The sequence below is a fragment of the Apus apus genome, chromosome 11 (assembly GCF_020740795.1).
Source record: "Apus apus isolate bApuApu2 chromosome 11, bApuApu2.pri.cur, whole genome shotgun sequence".
Lineage (NCBI taxonomy): Eukaryota > Metazoa > Chordata > Aves > Apodiformes > Apodidae > Apus > Apus apus.
The window spans coordinates 18,584,429-18,609,772 of record NC_067292.1 but is presented as its reverse complement, the minus strand read 5'-3'; the positions used below and the strand labels follow the sequence as shown (position 1 = coordinate 18,609,772).

The window sequence follows — 25,344 nt, the reverse complement described above, 5'->3', positions numbered from 1 at the left end:
CCCCTGCATGGGCAGGGACACCTCCCACCAGCCCAGGCTGCTCCAAGCCCCATCCAACCTGCCCTTCAACACTGCCAGGGATGGGGCAGCCACAGCTTCCCTGGGCAACCTGGGCCAGGGTCTCACCACCCACTGAAGTATTTCATCCTCATGTCTCACCTAAATGTCCCCTCTTCCAGTTTTAATCCATTCCCTTGTCAAAAGTCCCTCCCCAAAAGGCATAAAAGCAGACACCTAGTGAGGGAACCAGCCCTCATCACAGCTCCTGTGCATACTCAGTGACTTTATCACTGGGCCACCATTGTGCCAGTCAACCTTGGACAAGGTTAGGAGTCCCCAAGGCAATTCTGAAGCATCAGGGAGACTGGATGCACACAGGGAAAAGCTGATCAAAATGTGCCTCCAGGACTCTTTTGTTCTTCAGCATATTTTGAAAGGTAACATGTTTTCAGTCACTGGCTTCCAAAAAAAAATATATAAAATATTAAAAAAAAAAATCAATAGCTGCTTTTTAAATTGGAAAAAGCCAATATGAACTGGGGATAATGGAGGTATGATCTGACCTCTAATAGCAACAGCATAAGGACAGGAACAGGCTGCTGCTTCCACCCCATTATGCCAAGATCAGCATTTTGGTGCTTGTTTGTAGGAAAGCAACCAGTCCATTCGTAGCCTGCCACCTCTAAGTGGTCACATTGATAGTCCACATAACCCTGGGTGGCTTGATTTGTGTTACAGACCCCAGGCATCATCCCCAGGCTCCTCCTGCTCAGCTTAAATGTCTGGAAAAATCTTTCGAGCCGAGGTTTCTGCACTGTGCAAGACTCATTGCAGAAGAGGTGTGTGACTGGAAAGAGGCTAGAATACATTTCCCCAGAATCCCTTGGCCGAGGAAGACTGCAGATTAAACCCTAGGAACATCCCTGCTCACCAACACAAAAGTCCTCAAAGGGGCTGCTGGGCTTTGGAGCAGCTTTTCCAGGTGCTACTGAAATTCATTTGTCTTGCTTTTCCTAACACTTCTTTGCTACTGTAGGCAAAGCCATTGCAAGCAGCACACCAAAAAACCCATGAGTGGTTTCTTCCTCTGCCCCTGTCAGTTAATTGTCTTCCATATCTAATCTGACAAAGCTCATCCAGCTCATCTGGTGGAACCTGTGTATCACTTGCTGTCCACCTGGAAAAGAAAGGCAAGGCTTTCCAAGCCTGAGGCTTCAGGACACAGATTCTACTCATGCTCACCTGCCTTCTCATGTACAAGTAACACAGCAAAGGCTTTTGCATAAAAAGCACTTATGGGACATGTCACACACACATCAGCCTTGAGTTGATGTGCACCACACTCCCTGCAGCCTCAGTCAGAGATGCACATCCAGCTTTCTCAGCTTCCTTCTGATTTTAAAAGCATCTGTCCTTCACTCAGCATTGCACCAAACCCCAGCAGCACAGAACAAATGACCAAGATTCACACCCAGCAAGAAGCCCAAGCCTGCTGCCAACCCCTTGCTATTATTACTCATCCACTGAGCTTCCTGAAAAGCCTCACAAGGTAAGGACAGAGTTAATGGCATTACATGTTCTCTCAGTGCTAATTAGCCTAACACGTCTGACTGAGCCTTGCTGAGACCACAGAGCAAGAACACAGATGGACTATTACACATTTTTAAAACTGTTCCCTGTGCCAGCTCTAAATCCTGAGACTTGGGGGAATAAATTCCCTGCTCTTTTTTTCCCCCTTCCTCTCAAGATATATGAACTCTACCAGCCTCAGCATTCTCCCCACTCCTGATAAGTGCTTACCAGGAAAAAGCTGAAGCAGTGGCTCCTGCTCACAGCTGCTTTAACAGCCTTCAAAGCAATAACATAAAATAGGGGGTGTCCTAAACTCCTTGGCTTACATCCCCTTTGCTTCCCAACGTTAGTCTCAGTTGTCCTGTAAGGAGCAGAGAGGACATCACAGCCACTGAGAAGGAACTGAACAAGAACTTTGGAAAGCTTGACCTGTTCTCAGATGTCTGATCTGCTTCTCCTGCAGCCAGTTCCATCTGCTCTCACCTGAAAAAGGTTGGGATCTAGGGGCTGAGGGGTTTTTTTGGTTGTTGTTTTTTTTTTTTAGAATTACAGAATGGCTTGGGTTGGAAAGATCACCTAGATCCAACCCCCTGCATGAGCAGGGACACCTCCCACCAGCCCAGGTTGCTCCAAGCCCCATCCAACGTGCCCTTCAACACTGCCAGGGATGGGATGGGGCAGCCACAGCTTCCCTGGGCAACCTGGGCCAGGCTCTCACCACCCTCACAGCAAAGAATTTCCTCCTCATGTCCAACCTCAATCTCCCTCTTCCAGTTTTAATCCCTTCCCCCTTGTCCTCTCACTAGAAGCCCTTGTAAGTTCTGGAAGAGGACAGCAGATCTGGGGTTAGAAAGAGTAAGGCCATGGGTGTTAATTCTCCATTCAGCAAGTACACAGATGAGCTAAGATTAAAAAAAGAAAACCAGTTCTTCAGTTAATGAGAAGCAGCAGCAAGAAATCCCCACGCAGCAGCACTGTGCAACTGCAGAGAACTGAATTATAACCTCAGCTCTGCTGAGCACAGGTCAGCACTTCTGGCCTGGAGGGAATAAATCAGTCCTTAACCAGCTCTGCACAGCTCTCCTGAGCAGCTCACCACGGTCAAGAGCCCCTCAGGCCAGGACTGGGCTCAGAACTCACCACCCCACTCAGCCAGGCCTAAGTTAAAGGCTGTGCTGACCTTGAGGAGTCTGTGGGACACCAAAAAAAGAAACTTTGGACAGGGCCTGTAGCCCTGCCTGCTCAATTCCCACCATCACCAGCATTCCTGTCCAAAGGAGATCCACACTGTTGGCCAAGACATGGGTTTACTGGCACAGAAAAGGCTCCTGACAAGGCCCTGCCCTCAGCCACCTCACTTCACCTTTGCTTCTCCTGCTCAAAAGCTCATGAATTTCACCACCAAAACCTACTGATCCAACTGAAGGTCCAGTTTAACAACCTGAAATTTTAATTTAAGAACAATCTCTTCTGAATAATCTTGTTTTCCAGAATCCTTAAGGTTGGCTGCAAACCTGGTAAGCAGCACCACAGGAGGAGTAATGAACTACTTTTTCCAGGAACATCCCAGGTGAGAACCATTTACAAACAGCACCAGATGAAAACCAGGTTCTCTTTCACCTCACACTTCAACTGTGGCAGCTGAAATATCAGCCTCACACAGTATAAACCCCTGTAATTACTATAATGGTTTAAGTTTATACCTATTTGGTTACTAATCAGATACATTATGTACCTCTCTAAAGCTTTGTATTTTGCTTTTAAGATGCAACAGCCTCACTGAGAACCATCACCTTCCTATTCTAAATTCCCTATTCCTATTCCAAATGGAAAATACCACCACTTCCTTATAAAAGTCCTTTGAGCTACACAAAGTTCTGCAGGAAAGCTAAGGATTTTCCTTCTTTAAATCAGTAAAGCCTCGAAGGACTTTAAACACATCAGAGAGCTGTCTGCTCCTTTGTGTATACCTCTGGACTAAATATCTTATTAAAACCCACCTAAAATAACTAAAAAAAAAGCAAACAATATCCCTGGAACTGGGTCATCATCACTCCCTTGGAGCAAAATTTAAAAAAAGACCAGCAGAAGTCAGGTGGTTTTCATGGCTTTGAGTTTCTGCTGAGAGCACCATGCAGGGTTTGCTGCTCCACCAGATGTCCAGCCCCAAGTTTCAAAGCAGCAGCCAGCTTTTCATCAGGCAAACACTGAAGAATCCTTTCCAAAGCAGCCTGAATGCACCAGGAAACAGGCCCTTCAGAAGCAGGTAAAGATTACTGAGCTCAACCTGAAAAGAGGAGCTACAATCAAGCTCAGCAAAACCTCACCCATCTGCTCAGCCTTCAAATATGAAAGAGTTGACTAGAGAGACACATTATGCCAGGTCCACCATGCAAGGGAAACCCCCAGCTCTCTGGTGGTTAATGCTTCATGTCCAGGGCTCTGTGGTCTGGCAATTTCTGATGCTTTCAGCACTATCAGCTGCTCTGCAGGAGGACAACACACAGCGTGCAAGTACCAGCTGGATCTTTGCACTCACTTATCCCAGCACCTAGGGAGCAGAAGGCAGGTCATGCTGCAGACATGGAGAGGAGATCCTGAAACACATCCAGGTGGACCCAGGCTCAGCATCCTGCCAGAGGCCATGCAGCTTGCATGACAGTTCTGGCCCTCAGGACTACTCCCAGACAGGGGAGGGCTGAAAAGCAAGCTCAGAGTGAGCTAGCACAGTAAGAAAGCTCAAGAAAAAAGCTCAAGGGGCAATGAAAAGAACCTAATCCACGAGTCCTCTGGGAGTCAGGAGCAACTGCCCCTGAGAAGTTGGTTACTTGCCACCTACCCGTGGTGAGGGCTGGGCAGGAAGGGACCACACACACCATTGCCCTGCCTGCTGGGAGTCTTGCTGGATCCCAAAAACTGGTGCTCCTGGAAAAGACAGCCTTCTAGGAGAGTGAAGGTGTGACAGGAAGGCCTTGCCAGCTTTCAGGGAAAACAGCAGGGCTCTTCCCCAGGGACAGATGGAGTGTGGAGCCCTTCCATGGCCATGCTTTGGCTTGGCTGCTGTGGTAATGCTCCCAGGGACATGGCTGAGAGTCCCTGGGGCAGCACCAGCCAGTTTTGCCAGCACAACACAACACTGGCAGAACAGCACAACAGAGCTGGGATACCAGGAAAGCATTCCCACCAGCAGAACAACCCAGCTTTGGGTGTAAACCACATGAACAAAGCACAGAGGCACAGAAATAGAAAGCTCCCAGTTCTGAGCTCTCTACTTGGAGTCTGCCATGTGTGAGCACGGCAGGGAGTCAAACACAAGGCTCCCAACTCCTGGATTAGCACCCAAACCAGACACCTCTCCATTTTCTCTCCCACAAGCCAAACAAAGGTACACAGAAGTTTCAAACTACAACTTCCTCCTGCTAGCCTTCCATGGCCTGACTTGCTCTTCCCTCACAAGTTGTGACACTGTGACTGACCCACCACAGGGCTGGGCCAGCTCCACGGATGTGAACCATGTTCTGCTGCAGTCCTGGATGGACACACAGCTGCACAGAAGAACCATTTGGATCCACTGAGCCCAGCAGCACTTAAAAAGAAAGCCAAGGGCCAAAGCAGTTTGGAGTGCAAAGACAAAACAAGCCTCCTCTCAGAGCAATCCCATTTTGCAACAGATAAACCCCAGCACCAGGGATGCAATTCCCTATTAATGCAACCCCCTGTCCTGCATCGTGGGGTCAGTTCATAAACCAGAGGCTTCAAAAGGGGCCTCAATCTCCTCTGCCAGTGAGAAACAACTTGAACTTCCATTTAGATGCTGAACTGCCTTTGCAAATTGCTCCCACAATTAGAGCCACTGGGGTGAGAGTCACCTGCTGCTCCTCATCTATTGAGCACCAGGGGGGGAAGGAAAAGCAGGCAGAAAACACTCCAAACTGGAGCACACAGAAAGCAGTTAAAGATTGGTTCTAGCTCCAGGATTCACCAGCTTTGGTTCTACCAGGTCATACTAAATAATGGATTTTATAAAATTAAAAGCCACCAGAATTTGATTCTTTATTTGAGAAGTGGTCATTTGTATGGATTTTGTAAAATTAAAAGCCAGTAGATTTGATTCTTTATTTGGGAAGTGGTAATTTGTAATTCTCTGAACCTGAAGTTCAGCAGCAGCAATGGACAGAAACACAGACTAATCAAACTGGACATGAAGTGCAACAATCACCCACAAGGGAGTGGACAGCTAAAAGAGGAAGGTCTGTCACTATTCTAGCATAGCCCTGCAGCTGGAGATCTCTTCCACAACTCCAACCACACAAGAGAGATTATTCCATCTTCTTACAGGAGAAAACAAGTTGTCCTGCAACATGAGGCAAGGCCTAAACGATCTGTTAAAAGCTTCAGACTGTGGAAATTTGTGCCCTGATTCTACCAGTGCAGAAATACTGCTCTGAGTTCTTCTCAAGCTTTCAAAATGCAACACTCAAAAGCAGCCTCAACCACTTAGAAAGGAAAGCAAGCCAGCTCTCTCATTTCAGTTCTCTCAGTCCAGAAACACACACACACACAACACACACACAACCACCCTGGGTAGCCAACAATTTGCCAGATGCTTCCCCAGGCAAGGAATTCAGCGCGTGGCATTCAGAGCATTTGCAGACCTTGGGGTCCTGCAGACACAACCTCCTGCTGCTCCAAAGAAAAACCAGCCCTCTGGCCCTCACCTCCTGCCCTACAGGAGAGCCCCAGCAGCTGCAAGCTCTGCTAACTCCTCCTATTCCACCCACTGCTGCCGGTATTTAGAGAGGCGAGATGTAGCAAACGAGGCAAGAGCTCCAGGTTTGAACTTCACCAAAATAAAGGAGGCAGAAAGCATGGAAGGGTTTCTCTGTTAGCAAAGAAAAGCAGCATGTTGTAGCTCTGGCACCAGCAGAAGACACCCCCCTCCAGACCTGGCTGTAACCTTTGTTGCTGGCTCTGTAGCTTGTTGATACAAAGGCTGCTGTGAACAAAATCCACACCAGCCTTGGTGGTTTGCAGGATGACAATCCCACTGCCACCCAGGCTCCAGCTCCTGCCTATTTGATAAACATTTAGTAGAAAACTGTATCAATCCCTCTCCCTGAGGGAAGCAGTACAAAGGACACTAGAAAAGCAACTGGTGCAGAAAAATACACCTTTATCTAACCCAGAAAACTTCATAGCCATTAAAAAAAAAAAATACAGATAAGATATGATGTCAAGAGCACAAACTCAGCACCACAGGAGCCTTGGGCAGGCTCTGTTCACATAAAGCAAGCTACTTTTTGAAGGACAGAGAAAGTTTCCCCATCCCTCCAAGTAGTATTAGCAAGAAAAGCAAAAGCAGCACTGACACAACCAGCCTGCAGCAGCCTCACAAAAACCTGGAGTGCCAGGATCAGACCAACACCTGAGCAATTCTCTGCTTCCATCATAATTACCTGGGGCTTCTTTTCATAGACAGGTAAACAAGAAGCTTCAAGGCAGATGATTTTACTAGCTCCTTACTTCAAACAGTCCCACACTCCACCAAAACATGGCACCAGAAAGATTCCTGTCCACAAGCAGCAGGCTCCTGTTCTGCAGGATGCCTGGCAGGCACATTTCCCTGCCAAGCAGCCCCCTCCTTGAACTGACACACTTCTGTGGTCATGTTAGGACCTGCCACCCCACCTACAACACACAGATGGACATGTGGAGCCTTCAAATAAGCTTGTGTGGTGATTTCCTGCAGCTCCAGTGCATCAGGAGCACAGTTCTGCCATGAATCACCTGAGGATACCTCAGAACCCAACCTGATCCTACAGCTTCTCCTGTCCTCACCTGGTAGAACGTTGTCTTTGAACCCCAAAAAAACAGCCCAGGAAAACGGGGGGCAAACGAGTTGAGGAGGGGAGTGTGCATCAGAAAAGGGAACTTCTGTCTGTAACTCTGCTGCAGATTTTTATCTGTCCATGGGAAAGACTCAGCCTTTCCTTCATGGAAAGGGCATGATGGATGCTCTCTCCCAGAAGAGCTGCAGCTCTTTGCCATCTCCTCAGTGTATTCCCACAGCCAGGATTGGGCAGGGAAACAGGGAAGTCGTTACTGTGCCTCATGGCTCTCAGATTTGTCACCCAGCTCCGGGAGATAAAAGGCTGGAGCAGCGGAAGCCTCAGGTCCCTGCTTCCTCCTCCAGCTCCAGGGAGCGTGGGTGTTCCTGCTGGGAACTGCTGCCCTCTGCTGTCACACGCAAGAGAGGAGAAATTCTGACAAAACCAGTTACACGTGAAAAAAAAAATAGTCATGACACCACGGTAATACCCACAAGGTCACAGCACAGCCAGATTCCACGTGTGTCCACCCAGGCCCCTCAGTTCTGGTCTTACCCTTTTATTAGACACCCGCCCCGTGTTGCAGCACATCCCAAGAGGCACCTGGTGAGCCAAACTCAGCCTAAAGGGGGATTTTTTTCCTCCACCCACCACCCTCACTGCAGCTGTTTGAGAGGTAAAAGCACTCTCAGCTCTTAGTCCCTGCAGCAAAACACCTCTTCCTGCCTGCAGATCTTCCTGGTGGATCATGCACTTCACCACCAGAAGTGCCAGCAAATGTCCTGCCCCCAGCACAGGGCTTGGACTAGGAATAATAAAGGAAATAAAAGGAATAAAATGCCCTCCCTGTCTCAGCCTCCACAGTGGCAGTGCCACCAGGAAGCTTTGCCAACCCTTTAAAATGCTGCCCAGATGGAGAAGCCTCAGGGAACTGACAGGAGGGTTTGGAAGTTGAGCTAAGACCAAGGTCTGCAGATAAGGATACTCTGCAGCCCTCAAGGCAGAAGAACCTTGGCCTCCTTTTCCTTGAGGTCTGAGTGTGCTCAGGATTGAAAAAGTGGAAAGGAGGAAAAAAAAAAAGGAGAAAACCACCCCATGCTTCACAGCCCACCTCCAGAGGAGCAGCACCCACAGAGCCCCCAGCAGGTGTGGCACATCTGCCAACTTACCTGACCTCCTCCCCAGCAAAATCAAACACTTTGGTGATGGTGACTTTTCCTGAATCTTTTGGCTTCTCAGACTCTTTTGGTTTCTCCCGAAGGTTGTTCTCACTCTTCTTTTCTTCAGCCTGACAGGAAGGAGAAAGCAAAACAATGTGTTTTGTGGAGCCAGGCCAAATGTAGTGCTCAAGGGGTTGAGGACCCAAAGCAGACCCCAGGGAGCACCAGAGCTCAAAAAAAAATCAAGTCAAGGAGAAAAAAAAACAACCCACCCCTGCCACAGGAAGGAAATCCCCCCACTTTGGTTCCAGGCTCTTACTGGAGCTCAAGGATCAAAACAGACTCCAAAGGAGAAGTGAAATTGGAATTAAGTGTAGGATGGAGCAACATTGTGTGGTTCAGTGAGCAAGGAAAAGCCTGAAGGTTCAGTTCTCCCAAACAAAGCCCTGCCAGGCTGGGTTACATAGAAATAGGTTTATTTTTTTCCTCAAGAATAGAGGAGAACACAACCCATCAGCACAGGAAAAACAAGGAGAAGCCTGGAGATATTAAACTGCTTGTCAAGAACATCTCTTTAATTTGAGAAGAAAATCTCTTATCTTTTATCAAGTTGTCAGCCACGCCTCTTCATTTCCTCAGTCACCACTACAGCTTGTAGCAGCACACAAAATAGAAACTCAGACCCTATAAATAAGCCAAAAAACCCCAATTCTTGCCCTAAACCAACCACATGCCACAGAGATCTTCAAGCAGACAACTTGAGCCCAAATTAGGAAGTTCACAAAGAGAACAGAGGAACCACATCTCTTCATAAATTATTCCAGGCTGTGGAGGAACTTCCAAAGACCACTCCTTTTTTTTTTTTATCCATGTATCCATAAAAGCAGAATTGTTCAGAAGAGAACTCTGCCTCACTCCTCCTCTCCAGTTCTATTTGTAACCACCTCAGCTTGCTCAGGAAGTGCCACCAGAGGGGCTCAGGTGGAAGGAGGACTTGTAGAAGTTGTGAGAAAAGGCTGCACTTGCCCTGCAGCCTTCCCAAAGTTGTTCCTCACAGTGAGGAAAACTCTGCTCACAGAGGCACACAGAGTCAGGAATCCAGACTTCTGTTCCAAAACACTTTCTGGGCTGCCCACTGCAAAAACCCCCACGTCAAGTCTACCACCATCAGAAGGTCAAGTTTTGGGACTTTCTTCCCTTCTGCCACCTTAGGTGTGAAAGGGTTTGCAAGGCCAACACGTGCATCTGGTTTTATGAAGAAGCAAATCCTTTCCAATAGCTCCTTACCCCCAGATTTCTCTCACAGCTCTCCTCTCTTCCCCACTCCCACAGAAAAGGCCTTGGGGGAGAGCAGTGCCCACAGGCACAACTTGGACTGGAGCTCAGCTGTGCTGCTCCTTGTCAGAAGGAGAAGCCAGGAGCAGGAAAAGGAGCCCACAGGGCTGGGTGGGGGACACTGAGATGCTGACAGGCAGCTCCAAAAGCACCACAGACCTCCCCAGATCAGGAGGAGCTTCCACTTTGCCCCACAGTGGGGCTCCAGACTTACAAAACTCACGGGGAAGGATGAACCCAGCCTCTTCCCAACTCAGAGTGCAACCTGGTACCAAGCAGAACCAACTCTGTGTGCTGAAAAGCTCCAGTCCCTTCCCACACACCCTGGGGTGAAGGCCCAGCCCCCCCATTACCTTCTTTGCTTGTGCCACTTGTGTCGTAGCCCCTGCTTTGGGTTTCTGCCCCACATCACTAAGGAAGCTGGCCCAAAGAGCATCCTCTTTCTTTTTTTCTTCATCTTCTCTGCTTATTTCCACCTGCTCTACATTATTCCCTTCCTCTTCCTCCTCCTCTTCATTGGGCTGAGCTTTTCCTTCCCCTTTCTCCTCTTCCTCTAACAGGAGACCTCCCTTCTTCCTCTTCCTGGAAGGCAAAAGAATTAAAACAAACACACTGAGGGGCTGCAGGACAACACCAGAGCTGAGCTGTGAGCACAGGAGAAGCAAATGTGGCATTTCATACTCTCAGCGAGGTGTTCAACCTGGGGGGGTTTGCCCTCATCTTGGGGGTGAAGCTCCTTAATGAAAAGGTGATGCTGCTCAGAGAACACAGGGTGGGTCAGTGCCCCGGAGCAGGCTGGGGTGTGTGTGTCTGTGGGTGCCTCATGGCCTCCGGGATGTGGTGGGAGCTAAGAGAAGGTGGGCAGGGCAGGAACCCGCGTAAAACAGACTAAACCTGTGACCCCCGAGGAGCGTTTTGGGCCCGGAAAGGCTCCTTTCCAGAGGCACAACGAGCTCCTGGCAGAGCAAAGGGGTCCCAGGCAGAGTGTCCTCCAAGCCTGAGGATGGGAAGGGAGAGCAGCATTCCCCACCCCGGCGGGGCAGGGCTGCGGCGGGTTTCTCCCCCCGGGAACCGGTTCTGGGGGCAGGAACCGGGGCAGGGAGGGGAGGCGGGAGCCGGGCCTACCTGCTGGCGGGGCGGCTGCTCCTGCCGCCGCGGGGCCGCGGGCTGTCCGCCGCCGCCGCCACCTCCTCCTCCCGCACCAGCTCGCTCACGTCGTCCTCACTGTACTCCCCACCTGCAAGCACAGCCGGTGAGCACCGGGACCGGCACCGGGGCCGGCACCGGGGCCGCCCCCGCCCCGCGGCCCGCCCGCCGCTCACCTGAGGGCACGTAGTCCTCGTCCTCGGCCGAGGAATACTCCTCCGAGCCCGACATGCTGCCGGCCCAGGCCCCGCCGCCGCCGCCGCCTCACGCGCTCCCGCCGCCGCCCAGAGCGTCCCCCCCCCCCGGCCCGCGAGCGCCCCCTAGCGGGGCGGGCAGCGGCTGCGCCTCCCCCGCCGCACCGAGGGCCGGGGAGCAGCGAGGAGAAACCGCCAGCCGGCTAGAGCGTCTCCTCCCCTCCTTCCGTAGAGACGGGACTCCCGGCAGCCCTTGCGGCCGGCAGCCGTTCCCATGGCAGCGCGGGGTGGGGAGGACGAGGCTCGGCTGCCCCCACCCCCCCCTCGGCGAGCGCTGATTGGTTGAGAGCCACGCCCGTCAGCGAGCGGCGCTTCCCATTGGCTGCGCGGCGGGCGGGGGGCGGGCCGTGGGGCGGCCGCGGCGGCTGAGGGGATGGAGGGCGGCGAGGCGGGCGGCGGGCTCCTGCAGCAGATCCTCAGCCTCCGCCTGGTGCCCCGCGTCGGAAATGGCACCACTACCTACTCCAGCCCTCTCTCCACCTTCCCAGGTACCTTCTCAGGTACCTTCCCGGAGCGGGGCGTTGCCGCCGGCCCGGCTGGAAGGCCCCGCGGGCCCCGGGCCGGCCTGACGGGCCTTCTCTCCGCAGAGATGTGGTACGGCGTTTTCCTCTGGGCTCTGGTCTCTTCGCTCTCCTTCCACGTCCCCGCCGCCTTGCTGGCGCTCTTCACGCTCCGGCATCACAAGTACGGGCGGTTCATGTCCGTGAGCCTCCTGCTGATGGGCATCGTGGGACCCATCACCGCCGGCATCCTCACAAGTACGGTAGATGCTCTTCGGTACCGGCCGGGGGAGGGGGGAGGGGGGCGGTGAGGGGTCAGAGGCTGCCTTCGGGAGCGCGTTGAGCCCCGGGGCTTTTCCTCCTATTCCCTTCTTACCCCGTGTTTGAGACTCCAACCATCCCAGCTGTGAAGCCCGGGTACCAAGGGGTGCTGAGCCAGCTGGGCTTGCGGGTTCCTGAGGTAAAAAAAAAACAAAACCACAACAACAAACCCACAGGATCGGTGTCTGTGCCCGGAACTGGGTGATGTTTGCAGCTTGTGGTTCGTGGTGGAGATGTAGGTGTAGGATCTGGTGTAGATCTTGTGAGGAGAGCGTGTCCTGAACCACCCCAGCAGAGTTTTCCCCCCGGATTCCCAGTTGCCACCGGGATGTGTGTGTTACTGGCTGTGGTTTGTTGTGGTTTTTCTACCAGCTGGGGCACAGGGCCCTCTCCCACCTGCCATCCAGACCTCCCCCTTCCATCCCTGTGGCACAACAGGGTATATATCCCAACCTGAGCCCTCACATCTTCCCACTTTCCCCCCCCCCACCCTTCTCCCACAGGTGCTGCCATTGCTGGCGTTTACAGAGCTGCGGGGAAAAAAATGAGTCCCTTTGAAGCCCTGGTTTTAGGAGTGGGCCAGACCTTCTGCGTGGTGGTGGTTTCCTTCCTACGCATTTTAGCCACTCTTTAGCTCTCCCTCAGAATCCAGAGTTCCCAGATCCAAGGGAGATCAAAGGACCTGCCTGCACTGGCTCCCAAACGAATGACACGGCGAGGCTGGGCCTGGGCTTCTCCACTGGCTACAGGCTGCATGAAGGCCTGCTCCTGCCTTGAAATTAACCTGAACGTTGTGAGTTTTGTTACTTTCTGGTAACATTAAGTGCCAAGTGAAACGTTATTCCTCTGGAGGACTGGGAAAACTTCCAGCAGTGGGAAGCCCCTTGTACCAGTGATGAATTGTAATGATGGGACATAATTAAGATGTGACACCAGCTGTCCTGGGGAGTACTACAGAGTCATGGCATGTCTTCAGAGCTCACTGAATGCTTTCACCTCCTGCTGCTTGGTTTGCAGTGAACCTGAAGCTCTTTTAATGTGATTTTTATTGTATTTTTTTTTTTTTTTAAATGAGAAAATGGATTTGTCTTCTTCCTCGCCCCAGCTCTTGGTCACAGTGTGCAGCACAAGGAAGGAGTCATTTTAGAGACATGAGAGTGGAAATTTGTGGCCGAGAGCTGTGACTGTGAATGCTGTGGGCAGGGGGAGTGAAAAGGATCCCTGGTGGTGTGAATTTTATGATGGTGGAGTCCTTCTTGGCACCGTGCACCCTCTGCCCGAGAGGAAGCACAGCTGAACCCAGGCTGGAAACCCCAAGGGATGTGTGCTGTTGATTTTCAGGCTGTGAAAGAGACTCATGTTTTTAAACTCCTCTGCTCTTCTCCTGTTACTTGCTGATCATGTTTACATGGGTGTGGTGGAACTGGGTGTCTTCACTGGTTTCTGAAAGTTGCTGGCCAGCTCATGGAATCATCCTCATCCGGTGGGTGGAATGTCTAGGAGGATCCTGGGAAGAGCCTGGGTGATTCCCAAGTCCACCAGGGACGAGCCATGTGAACACAGCCCCAGACCAACAGGTGTTATGTTCTCCTCTAATTAATTGTTTTAGTTTGTTTTGTTTTTAAATGACTTTTAACTAACTCTTTGGTCTATCCTCTTTTCTGGTAGCACGTCACGTGCTGGGCTGGAACAACCCTCAGCAGGGCCCTTCATTTAGCATTGAAAAGAATTTCTCCCTCTGTTCCAACTTCTCCAGAGTGGTATTTTTCAGGAGCTCCTTACTGAGATTAAATTTTAGCCTGTCTTAATTCAAGGAATAAAGCTGTGCATTTTAGGAAAGACTTTAACATGAACCTTCCCCCTGAGTGGGTGAGCTCCAAGGGGGGGTAACTTATACTGATCTCTGGAGCACCCCATGGGTGTAGAGAGCTGGTCTTCCTCCCACCACGTCCCCAGGGAGGAAGGCTGGGCCTCTCCTTCCCTCTCCACAGCAGCAATAATGCTCTCTTGAGCTGTCTTTTCCCCCTTCCCACTTATTTCCAATGGCTGCACACACAGTGTGTGCCTGGAACACCTGGTTTCATTCACATGAGTTATCCTGGATGGATTACAGGTCTCTCACTGGGTAGGTCTGACCTTACCTTTCAGGTGATGATGGAAACCAGTGTCCTGGGCACCCCCTGTGCTCCCCTTCCCAGGCTCCTGCCATCCCTCTGTAGCAAGGACTAAGCTGGGAAAAGCACTTTTCTCCACGTGCCACGTGCTGGGGCACGAGGACGGTTCCTCCTCTCTGAGGCCCACAGAGACAAATCCTGTTCAGAGCTCAGAGCAAATGAAAATAAAAAAAAAGGGGGCTTAATAAAATCCCTCGGTGCTGGGTGAAAAAAAAAACCTTCCTGTTTTCTACCCACTGTGAATTGTTTTGAGGGGAGGATCTGCTTCAGTTGAGGAGCTGGCAGCTTGGCTGCTGTTTGGAAGTGAAGTGGTTGGAGCTGGTTGTGCCTCTTTGTGCCCAAGAGCTGTGAACATTTCAGGGAGTTCTTGCATAAAAGGGGAACAATCAGCTGCAGGAGAAGGGGGGGTGTGAGATCTTTGTGTCCCCTGGCTGCCTTCCCAACCTCCCTCTCCAGTAAAGCCAGATGAAAACTGGAAGGAGGAGCAGTCTTGAGTCCATGCACCAGATTGGCAGTGCCCCCTTGTCCTCTCAACCACATGGCTTTGCTCTTCTCTTTGTGCTCCTTGTCCTGGGGGAGGCAAGTGGAGGGATCCCTTCCATGGGAAGACTTTGCTCAGTCAGACTTACCAAAAGCTGCACAGAACTTGCAGAAATGTCCATACTGAGGTGTCCTGGGCAGTGCTGTGACCCCCTGGCCAGGGAGCCCAGCCACCTGTGTCAGGCAAGAGAAATGTCACTGCTTGAAGGTAGAGGGGGGCCCTGCTTTCTGTGTGCAAACACCCTCTGTGCTGAGGGAGAGAACAAACTGCAGCTGCACGAACAAATCTTTGTATGATAGGAAAAAAAAAAAATCCTCTGTAAATTTTATTTTTCTACTGACACTTCTTAAGCTGGTGGTGATTATCAGTAAATTCTCTAAGGAACGAGAGGAATGGAGCTGTGTGTTTCTCCTGCAGTGCGACGAGGGGGCCTGGATTGTGCTTTTGGAAAGGGGCTTTGCTCCTGCCTGGCACAGGCTGGGAGAAACCCACCCTGGGAAGTTTGTGCCAGGAAATGTCCTGGTTCTGCTGGTTAATTGTGTGTGTGTGTCCATCAGGCACTGCAGCCTGAGGTGACATCTCGCTGCTGCTTGGCTGTCAGGGCTGGGCCTGGCCTGTTGTGAGGCCTCTTGTCCCCAGGGTTCTCTGCAGCCCCTGGGCTGAGTGCTGACCCCCTCCTGTCCCCTGGGGCAGTTCTCACCCCAGGATGGTGGCTTTGCTGGGGCTGTGGGTGAGTCCCTGCACACCCTGGGGGCGCAGGTGCAGGGGTCCTGCTGTCCCCTTGTTGCTCTTGTGATGGGACTCCACACCTCACTGCATGGTCCCCACTAAACCCAGGGCTGGAGCAATTCCCTGCATTATTTTTGCCTCTGTGTGACTGAGATGGGCACAAGTCATCTTTGTGAGGTGGTGGCATCTGCACAGGGTGGCCGTTTCCCAAGAGCTGGCCACCACACACCTTCACTGCTCCCCCGGACCCCGTGGCGAGCATGCCCTGAGATCAAAACTGGCTTGAAAGGTTCACATCCAGGAGGCTTTATTGGCAGTAGAAGGTCAGCACGTTCTCTTGGTTTCCGCGCGTCAGGATGACGGGGGGTCTCAGGTCCCGCGAGAGGGTCTCGAGCCAGGCCATGTAGAGGGAGCTGGGGCAGCGCCCCTTCCTGCCGATGGGCAGCGTGCTGCGCAGCGAGGGGCCCAGTGAGGCACAGCCCCTCCTCCCACCCTGCCCCTCTCTCCTAATTCCCTCCTAATGCCCCTGAAACAGGCAGCACCGCCTCCTCCCCCACCAACGGGACCCCTTGGTGCCCGCCAAGGGCTTTTTCCCTGGGGTGCAGCACCATCCCACTGCAGCGCTGGGGTGCCTGCTCAGGATCTCTCTGTGTTGGGTGGAAGGGGAACACCCAGAGGGACCATTTCCACGGAGCAAGAAACGGATGGGAGGGTGTTGCTGGCACCTACATGGCGATGAGCGCCGCGTCCCGCGAGTAATCCAGCAGAATCTCGTTCAGCCTCACTTGTCGGAGCGACTGCGGAGCAAAGAGGGTCGGAAAATGCAAACGCACTGTTTCCAAAAAGACTGAGTTTTGTCTCAAAAGCAAGGCAGCCTTTGTGGGAACCCCCTGCCCTGGCACCAGTGCTACCTTGGCTCTGTTTTTATCGACTTCCTCGTCAGAAATCTTCCAGGGACAGCCCTGCCTCATCTCGTTCACCGTGGCCTCGTCTTTGAAGCCATCGTTCAGCCTGAAGGGGGCGATCAGGTCGTCGAACCTCTTGATGCTGCAAGACAAGCAGACGGTGCCGGGGAGGAGGGTCCGGGTGGGTTTGGGGGTGTTGGGTGGGGGGGGGAGAAGGGGAAGGGGGCGTTACTGCTCTGGCCAGGGTTTCTGGTTGATATCAGGGAGGATGTGGACCTCGTGGAAGCCGAGACGGAACTTGCTCAGCAGAGAGACGATCCTGCCAGAGAGGAAGGGACACATTTTCCAAGAGTTAGCAGAGCACTGTGGCTCCGGCAGGGACTTGTCCTGGCAGGAACCCCTGCTGCTGTCCTCGGGTCATGCTTGGGTTTTTTTTTTCCCCACTCCACAATCACATGGATTTTTTGGAGGAGCAAGGCAAAGCAGCCAGGTTGGAGCCCACAGATCCCTGAGCCTGGGGTCTCAGGGCTTGCAGCAGCTCCTGCCAGCCTCCCATGGGGACAGCAGCAGTGGCCGTGTGGCTGAGGGACAGGAGGGAGCACCAGCACTTACGCCTTCCTCTCCTCGTCCATCCTGTTGATCTGCCCCCCAACAAACACCCGGATTTTGCACTTTCCCCACCGCTTCTTGCGCCCCAGGAGGTAGGGGATGAGCAACGTGAGACCTGTCCCCAGAACAACCACGGGTGGGCACGGCAGCAATGGTGGCCCCACGTGCCCTGGCACCACACGGGGAGGACTGAGCCCTCCTGGGCACCCTGATGGAGGCGTTGGACAGACAGACAGTGAAGAGGCACAGCTGCCAAGGGGGAAGGTTACCTCCATCATCAAAGAGCCAGTAGATGTCGATGGTCTTCTTGCCCTGCTCACTCTGGAAGATGGTGCTCGCCTGCTGCTCACTGGCCAGGGTGGCTGGGCCTGCTGCCAGGACAGGAGGATCCCAGTGTTGGTGAGGGGCAGTGCTGGCTGTGGGTTGAAGGCACCCCTTCCTCCGGGCCTCAGCCCTGCTCAAAACCTCTGCCCGCAAACCCAGCTCCCCCCAAAATAATCCTTGGAGCCAGGAGTGCTCTGGGCAGCCCCAAGGACCAACCTGTGCCCAGGGCTGCTCTGCCACCAGTGCCGTTCTCCTCGGGGTGCTCTGCTGCCTCAAACATGGGGTTCACTGGGGAGGGAGGAGAAGAGCATGGGCAGCCCAGGTCCCAGCCCAGGAGTGATGTCTCACCAGGACTGTGACCTTCACCTGGGGACACAGTGCCAGCTGGCATATCCCACCTCTCCAACGTGTCTCCCAGCATCCCTGGCTGCCCACACCACTTACCGTGAGCCTGCATCACTCGGGATACATTCAGCCCGTCCTTCATCCTCATTAAACACACGCCATACTTGAAATCAAAGGCATCACTGGAAGGAGGGAGAAGGCAGTTGGTGGCAGCCAGCCCAGGTCGGGTGGCACTGCCAGTTTGGCTGGACCCTGCACACATGGTCACAGTGTCCCCACGGCCAACCGCGGGGCCACTGATGGGTGCTGGTGTCCCCAAGGGGCAGAGGAGGCAGCAGGGCCGTACTGCAGGATGCCCACGTAGTCCTCCAGGCTCTGTGGGGACGCTGTCTGCCAGTTCCTCTTGTAACCCAGCACCAGGATGTTGGGTCTCATCTTCCCAAGGCCAGCAGCCTATGGATAGATGTCCCCATGAGACCCCCTCTGCAGGGACAGATGGACATGGGGGTGTCAGTCCACAGGGGAGCGATGCAAAGGTGGGGGGAGGGGGGGGGGCGTGCCCAGAGGTGATGGAAGAGGAAGGACCCTGATGGTCAACAGCCAAGGATGGTCGTACCTGGATGAGCATTTGGACACCACTCCTCAGATCCTCAGCCACCACATCAGTGTAGAAAGCCTTGATCTTCCTCTTCATGAGCCACTTGGTATGGCCGTCTGCCGTCAGCCGGGACTCTGGCATCTTCTGCTTCCGTGGACCCTGAGGGAAGCAGGGGCAGGGGCTCAAGTGACCCCTTCCAGCTGGTGGTCTTGCCACCAAGGACCTCCAGCTCCTCTTGGCAAGACCTGGACATTGCACACGTGGGGCATTGCAATCACAGCAAGAAAAGCAGCCAATTTTGGGAGTCAGCAGCCAGTGCCCTTGGTGCCAGCAGTCCCGTGGCGGCCCACGAGCTGGCGTTTGCTGCACCACCTGTCCCCAGTGTCTCTTGAGGCTTCAGGACCACCCCTGTCCTCTGAGCAACCACCTCATCCTACCCCATCTTTTCTTTGGCAATTAATTGGCAAGGAGAAGCCATTACCCCACAGGGACATCTTGGTGCTTCATCAATATTGCTTGACAAGCTGGAGAGGCTTCCAGGTGAAATGTTGCAGCAGCAGCAGCACTCAAACAGGCATATTTCACTCCCCACCCTGTGAGCCCACCAAGACACGTCTGGATTCCCCAGCCCATCACCCACAGGTGGCCAGAGCCCCCCCCCACAACAAGGAACCAACCGGCTTTTGCAGGTGACTCACAATCAGCACGTTGCCACAGAGCATCAGGCTGAGGTTCTTGGTGAACGTCCCCACAAAGTCCACCAGGGCCGGGCGGAAATTGGGAGGGCCGGTCAGCACCAGGCACTGTGGTCTGCAGGCAAGGAGAGGAAAGGGGGTGAAGGCTGGTGCTTTGGAGGCACCAAGCCTCTCTGGGAGGAGCTGTGTCTCTTCTCCCATGTCTGGCCAGCAGCAACTGGTAGGGAGCATCTTTAGGCTGAAAGTCCAGCCTCACTCTTCAGTCTTTTTAGATCAGATGAGACCAACATGCCTGCCTGGAACAGAGCAGGCCTGCTTTCCATCTCTGCCCCCATAGCAAAGCTGTGGGATTTTTGGATACAGCCACATTTTGCTGGCGTTCCCAGTTACTGAGGATGGTGGTGAGGACATGGCCATGAAGCCACCCAGGGTGGGCAGTGGTGGCTGGTTCTGCACCCCCCTCCCTCTGTACCCAGCGCCACGCCGAGCCGCCCTTGCCTGTAGTTCTTGATGTGCTCGTCCACTTCACTCAGCCCCACCGAGTAGTTGAGAGCCATGTTGTAAGAGCTGGCTTGCATGGAGGAGCCCCAGTTGACATCTACACGAGGAAGATGGGTTAGCAACAGGAGGGACAGTCCCTCCCAGGAGGGACATCGCTGGTGCCGGGTCACCGCCACACACCCGGCTTTTTGTAGAGGACGTATCCCAGGAGGAAGATGACGATGCCGAAGGCGATGAGGGCCGCCCACCAGGTCAGCAGGAACATGATCACCACTGAGATGGCGGCCCCGAAGAGCGCGGCCCACTTGCTGTAATACCGAAAGGAGGGTCTCCAGCCTGCACGCAAACACAGACAAGCGGCCGCTGCCGGGACCCGCGCGGGGACCGCACAGCCCGGCTCGGCACGGCGCGGCACAGCCCACCTGGGGAGTTGGTGATGGAGGCGTGGAAGCAGCTGAAGTTGATGAGGGCGTAGGAGCAGAGGAAGAAGTTGGAGATGATGGGGGCGATGGCGTTGAGCTCGGCTGCGGGGAGGAGGAGAGCGAGCTGCTGGTGGCAGGGACGCGGCCACCCGGCCGGCGGTGGCACCGGGTGGGCACCAGGGTGGAAAGAACCTACCGATGAGGATGAAGCCGATGGCGATGACGTAGGTGAGCATGTAGCCACGGATGGGCTCACTGTTCTTCCCGTAGCCCTTCCCGAAGAAGCCTATGAGAGGGTAGAGCTGGTCCCTGCAGAGACACTGCGGGGAGAGACGCGTTGGGGACAGCAGGCTTCGCTGGGGACGTGGGGTGGCAGCGCTGTGGTGGCTCTTGCACCCATAAGAGCATGGGCCAAACTGGCCTCATGCCTTCGCTGATGGCAGCGTCCTCCTCACCCTGGGGCTGCTCGTGGCCACAAAGCCCCACAGTGCTGAGAGTGCCCAGGAGCATCACCCGCGGCTGGGCTCAGGGACAGGAGCTGGGGGACATGGACACTCCCCACCCCCCTCACCTGGAAGACTTTGGGGGCTGAGACGAGACAGGCCAGCGCCGAGGAGAGGGTGGCACCAAAGATCCCTGCCGTGATGAGGGGGCCGAATCCCGACACCATGCTCATGCTCTGCCCAAAAAACAGACAGTCAGGAACCTGGCACCTCCAGTGCATCAACCTCCACCCCATCAACCTCCACCCCTGCCCCAAGGGATTTCCAGCTCCCGGGCCCCATCCTGTCACCCTCAGTGCTTTTCCATCAACATTATCCAGGCAGCAGAGCCCAAAAAGCCCGAGGAAGACGCTCTCCTGTTATATGGGTGATTCTAACAGCACACTTGTCTCCTGAGAACGCCGGGCATGAGGATGCATCAGGAAACCCATCCTTTGGAACACCAGGGGAGCGGGGTGGCCCCTGAGCAGCACCTGGTAGTAGTTGCTGAGCCCGTATCGGCAGCTCTGCCGCTGGGCGCAGGCGGTGAAGTTCCAGCCGAAGTCGCAGGCCAGTCCCTCACAGCCCGGCGAGCCCACGGCCACGCTGTCGTTCAGGCTGCCCGAGGCATCCCTGACCACGCAGGCACCTGGTGGGGACATGCAGTACCCACTCACCTCCCACAGCCCTGACACCCCCACACAACCTACGCCAACGTCCCCCAGCTCACCCGAGGACGTGCCGCTTACCGATGGTCGCGGAAAGCACCAGGTAAGACACGGTGGTCCAGAAGATGGCCATCAAGGTGCCCTTGGGGATGGCCACAGCAGGATCCTGCCCAAGGGAGGTGCAGGGAGATGTAAGGCAGCTTTTCCAGCAGCACCACTAAAATGTCATTTTACTGGTGGCTGCTGCACAAGAGGAATTTTAATTCGTTGTGACGTGAAGCCTCAGAGCATCTCCCAGCTGAGCCTTCCCAAAAGTTTCCCGAAGAAATTAAGTGGGGTTTAAAAGTTGGATCAAAACCAAAGCCTTGGGGGAAATGGGACTTGAGCCCTGATGGACACCAGCTCAGGCAGCAACGCTCAAAACTCACCTTCAGGTCACCTGAAATGTTGGCCCCAGCCAGGATGCCAGTTGCTGATGGAAAGAAAATGGAGAACAAGCTGAAGAAGGAGCCTTCAGGTCCACGCCAGCTGGGCACGAAGTTCTGGGCAAAGATGTCAGCTGGGGAGGAAGCAGAGGAGAAGCATTTGGGGCCTTCCAAGCACCTTTCTTGGCCAAAGCATCTCAGTGCTGGATGGAGACACGGTACTGCTGGTGGGTAACCCACAGGAGGAAGGCACCGTGCTTGTAATGACGTCTCCAAGTGAGGAGCACCTTCCCATAGCAAACTTTTCCTCCAACAACAGCAAACAGATGGGCTCCCATAATGAAGTTGGACTTGTTGAGCATAACCCAAACCCATGGTGGACCCACCTCGGTAGCTGAAGAAGCCCTTTGCTTGCTTCTCAGCAGTGGCTGGGATCACTGTGCCCACCAGGTAGTTTATGAAGGAAACCAAGATGACAAGGAAGAACAGTATCTGTGCCTGCCAGACCAGAAAGTACCAGCTGAGAGGTTGGGGTTTGGGTGCCAAGAAGGTGAAAAACTCATTAGGAGAAACCCTGGTCTGTTTTTGGGGAGCTCCTCAGATGCCTGGTGGGCAGCAGGGACAGCTCTTAGCATCCCAAGGGAATGAGGTGGGCAGAAGAAGGGAGTGTTACCTTGGCCTCCCACTCCATGCCAGCCAGGGAGATGCCCAGCAGCACCGTCACCGTGACCACCCCGATGATGCGGATGTCATTGGTGGGGTCCACAATGAGGGAGTTGTGCTCCTGGGGAGGAGTAATCACCCAGAATATGAAAATAACCCTTCCCTTGTCCAAACCACTGGGATTGCCGTGAATTTTAGCAGCCACCAGTTGATCATCAGCGGTACAACATCAGCACAAACACTGCTAATTAACGCAGGTTCTTCAGGGAGGAGATGGGGATGGAGAAGCGGAGTGGACAGGACCCAGAGGACACATGGAGCCACTTTCTTACCTGCAGCAGGTCCCGGACAGTTTCAGCAAAGCCCACGGTGTGCATGGCCACGGCCACCGCGTTGGCAAAGGCAAAGATCAGCCCGATGGAGCCGCCCAGCTCCGGCCCCAGGCTCCGCGAGATGAGGAAGTAGGTGCCCCCTGCGTGGGGGAAGCACCCTGTGGTGTCAACTGCCTCCTCCCCGGCATTTTCAGGTGCCTTCCCCCCCCCCCCCACAACCTGGCAAGCCCATGCCAGGAGCTCACGTCCAAGGAACAGCCCCAGAGTAGCCAGAGGCTGTGCCAGGGTGGGACACGCTACCTGACTTCACTTTGCCGTTGGTGGATATGGCAGAGATGGAGAGGCCGGTGATGGTGGTCACCGTCACGGACATCAGGATGATGAGCCACGTCAGGGCTGGGAGGAGATGGCACTGCTTTGTCCCTGTGTCCCCTCGGCCCCACAGACCCCCTGCCTTCCCCAGGAGACCCCCCCAAGGACCCTACACATCACCCCATGCTCTGTGCTGCTGGTTTCCACCCCCCCCCTAGGTGTTGTGGGAGATGGTGAGCCCAGTGCTGCCATCCTGCCCGTGGTGCACCCACCAATTCCTGCCTGGGCTGTGATCCAGGGCAAGCGCAGGTAGAGGATGACTCCCCAGATGTTCAGCATGCAGCGAATCTGGGGAGACAGAGAAGAGGGACCAGCCCTCAGTACCCAGGCACCTGGGGCCACACTGGGTCTCCTGCTCCTCCGAGCGAAAACCACCCCACCTCCACAGGCAGGGGAATCGTTCAGAGGTACTTGTGAAAAACAGGTTTGGGGGGGGAAAATGTGATGGTGAGGAGCAAATGCACCATGCCCCTGGCTCGTAGGGGGTGGGAGGGCAGGAGGATGCTCCCCGTGGGACCAGGCACACTCACCATGACACCCTTCACCCACCCAAAGCGGACGGGCTCGGGGGCTCTGCCCGGCTCCCCCGCCGCCTCCTCCGGCCCAGGCTCCGACACGCCGTTGCTCCGCTGCGCCTCGGACACCGGGACACGGAGGTGGCCCGGGTCAGGCTGTGGGGACAAGGGGAAGGCAGGTGAGGGTGGGCAGGGTGCAGGCAGGCAGCCCTCCCAGAGGCAGACAGCTGGGGGTAGAGCTCTGGCTTCACCATCCTGGGTACACGCAGGTCAGCGTGGCACGGAGATGTGCCGTGGACGTGGCGCAGGACCCAGGCACTGGTGGTGCAGCCAGGGGATACCAGGGGTGGTGGCAGCACAGCCCAGTCCCACCTTACCTTGAGGATGGAGTGGAGGTCGGCCAGCGAGGGCCTCCCCTTGCTGGCATCACCCACCCCCTTGGTGTTGGCATAGTGCTCGTAGGCGGGCACCACATCCACCGTGTTGTAGCCGAAGGTCCTGGTGCAGAGGGTGCTGCTGGAGAGGTGGGTGGGGTGGGCGCTGTCACAGCCGCCCCCCTCAGCCGCGGCGTAGGGACCCCGGCCGCCCTCCTCCGTGCCCAGGAGGGTGCTGATGGTGAAGCGCCCGCTGCAGCGGGACAGGGCTGGGGGCAGCTCTGGGACAGGCAGCTCAGCCATCACCCCTCCCCAGCTCCCTGCTGGTGGCTCCTGCCTGGCCAGGGATGGGGCAGAGAGGGGCTCTCCAGCTTTATACCCAGCTAAACCGGAGCGAGGCAACCGGCACCCACCCACCGCCGCTGCTAACGGGGAGGGGAGGAAAAAGATTTGGCTCCAACCACCCCGAGCTGGTCAGGGGGAAAAAAATAGCTGGAAGGGATGTGAAACCCGCTGTAACGGGCAGCGCTGGGTCCCCGAGGCCGATGGGGGCAGCGATAAGGGATTTGAGATTAAGTCCCAAGGACAGATCAGCAGAGAAACGCAGCGCTGGGTTTGCCTCCGGCCCTGACCCTGGGAACATTCAGTTCCCACTGGGATTTGTTATGGAAAATGGCTGTAGACTCCCACACATGCTGGCCTTTCCCTGGGATACTGCCCCAGAGCTGGCAGATCCCATAAATCATCTCAGCTGGCCTCAGAGTTGCTGCCCACGGCACTGAGCTGAGCTGGAGGTGAGGAGGGAAACAGCCCCTTTTTCTCACAGTGAAAACAAGGGAAAGGGGGACGTGTGACACTGAAGGGATGGGAGAGATGTCCCTGCTTGGGATCTGATGCCAAGGGGCTGGAAGAGGGGTGGAGAGGCCAGGGGACACCGAGCAGGGACAACCATGGTCTTTCTGCGATCACCCAGGGCTGGGGCTGGCAGCTCCCTGGTGCTGGGTAGCAGAGATGCCCCCAGTCCCACAGCTCCTTCTCCAGCCCAGGGACAGGAAACCCCTGAGCACCCCAGGTTCAAAATCCCCCAAAATCTCCTCCCTGGTACAATAGCCACTTAAAACCCTTCCCCACAGCACACAAGACAGGAGCTGAGGCCAAGCTGCTGTTCACCCCACAGCCACCCATGGGTGAGGACAGGGGGAGGAACACGGGTGTCCTTTATACCCCTGCAGCCCAGGTCACATGTGCCTTAAAAGCAGTTACAGATAAGATCGGCGAAGACAGCAAAACAAGGCAGGCAATAAAATTTGAGGGCAGCCCATTTGAATTTCAGCCCCATGTGGCTTTGCAAGCAAATGGAAAATTGGGGCTGCCTGCCCCTGCTGCCTCTGGCTCTTTTCACATTCAGGCACACATTTCAACCTGCTTCTTGAGGACTTGCTCCAGCCCCTTCCTATTGTTTGTGTGTGGGCTGGGGTGGCTCCTGCTTCCCCAGGGAGCTGAGGACAGGCAGCCCTGCCTGCAGTGCCCACAAGGCTCAACCCTCCCAATGTC

General features: G+C 54.7%; 3 protein-coding genes across 5 annotated transcripts in view; 1 reads left to right on the top strand and 2 right to left on the bottom strand.

The window, feature by feature from the left end:
• CFDP1 (craniofacial development protein 1) overlaps positions 1-11,313 on the bottom strand; it is a 64,889-nt gene extending 53,576 nt beyond the window's left edge. Inside the window, exons 1-4 of the mRNA XM_051629281.1 lie at positions 11,218-11,313; positions 11,021-11,132; positions 10,249-10,477; positions 8,570-8,688 (exon numbers count right to left, since the gene is read on the bottom strand). Coding sequence (XP_051485241.1) covers positions 8,570-8,688; positions 10,249-10,477; positions 11,021-11,132; positions 11,218-11,272 — 515 coding nt within the window. The 5' untranslated portion in view covers positions 11,273-11,313. The remainder of the gene's footprint in view (positions 1-8,569; positions 8,689-10,248; positions 10,478-11,020; positions 11,133-11,217) is intronic.
• A 346-nt stretch (positions 11,314-11,659) lies between these two features.
• Positions 11,660-25,344, top strand: part of TMEM170A (transmembrane protein 170A) — a 44,772-nt gene continuing 31,087 nt past the window's right edge. The window contains exons 1-3 of one of the 2 annotated variants that reach the window (XM_051629296.1): positions 11,660-11,783; positions 11,883-12,053; positions 12,620-15,220. In XM_051629296.1, the coding sequence (XP_051485256.1) occupies positions 11,669-11,783; positions 11,883-12,053; positions 12,620-12,750 (417 nt within the window). In that variant the 5' untranslated portion in view covers positions 11,660-11,668 and the 3' untranslated portion in view covers positions 12,751-15,220. Of the gene's footprint in view, positions 11,784-11,882; positions 12,054-12,619; positions 15,221-25,344 lie in introns of those variants that run through there. The other variant, XM_051629297.1, reaches the window with a different exon arrangement.
• Positions 15,868-24,093, bottom strand: SLC12A3 (solute carrier family 12 member 3). Of its 2 annotated transcripts, none has more exons than XM_051629210.1 (26): positions 23,794-24,093; positions 23,432-23,572; positions 23,114-23,189; positions 22,830-22,925; positions 22,530-22,669; positions 22,208-22,318; positions 21,921-22,032; positions 21,538-21,668; positions 21,191-21,275; positions 20,936-21,090; positions 20,531-20,638; positions 20,156-20,279; positions 19,960-20,061; positions 19,718-19,873; positions 19,535-19,634; positions 19,040-19,151; positions 18,360-18,500; positions 18,090-18,196; positions 17,843-17,925; positions 17,615-17,686; positions 17,344-17,445; positions 17,078-17,189; positions 16,698-16,784; positions 16,472-16,607; positions 16,290-16,357; positions 15,868-16,009 (listed from the first exon to the last, which is right to left on the bottom strand). In XM_051629210.1, the coding sequence occupies exons 1-26, from the start codon at positions 24,091-24,093 to the stop codon at positions 15,868-15,870; spliced, it is 3,099 nt and encodes a 1,032-aa protein (XP_051485170.1). The 2 variants fall into 2 exon arrangements, with proteins under 2 accessions (XP_051485170.1, XP_051485171.1); XM_051629211.1 differs by having other exon boundaries at positions 17,636-17,686.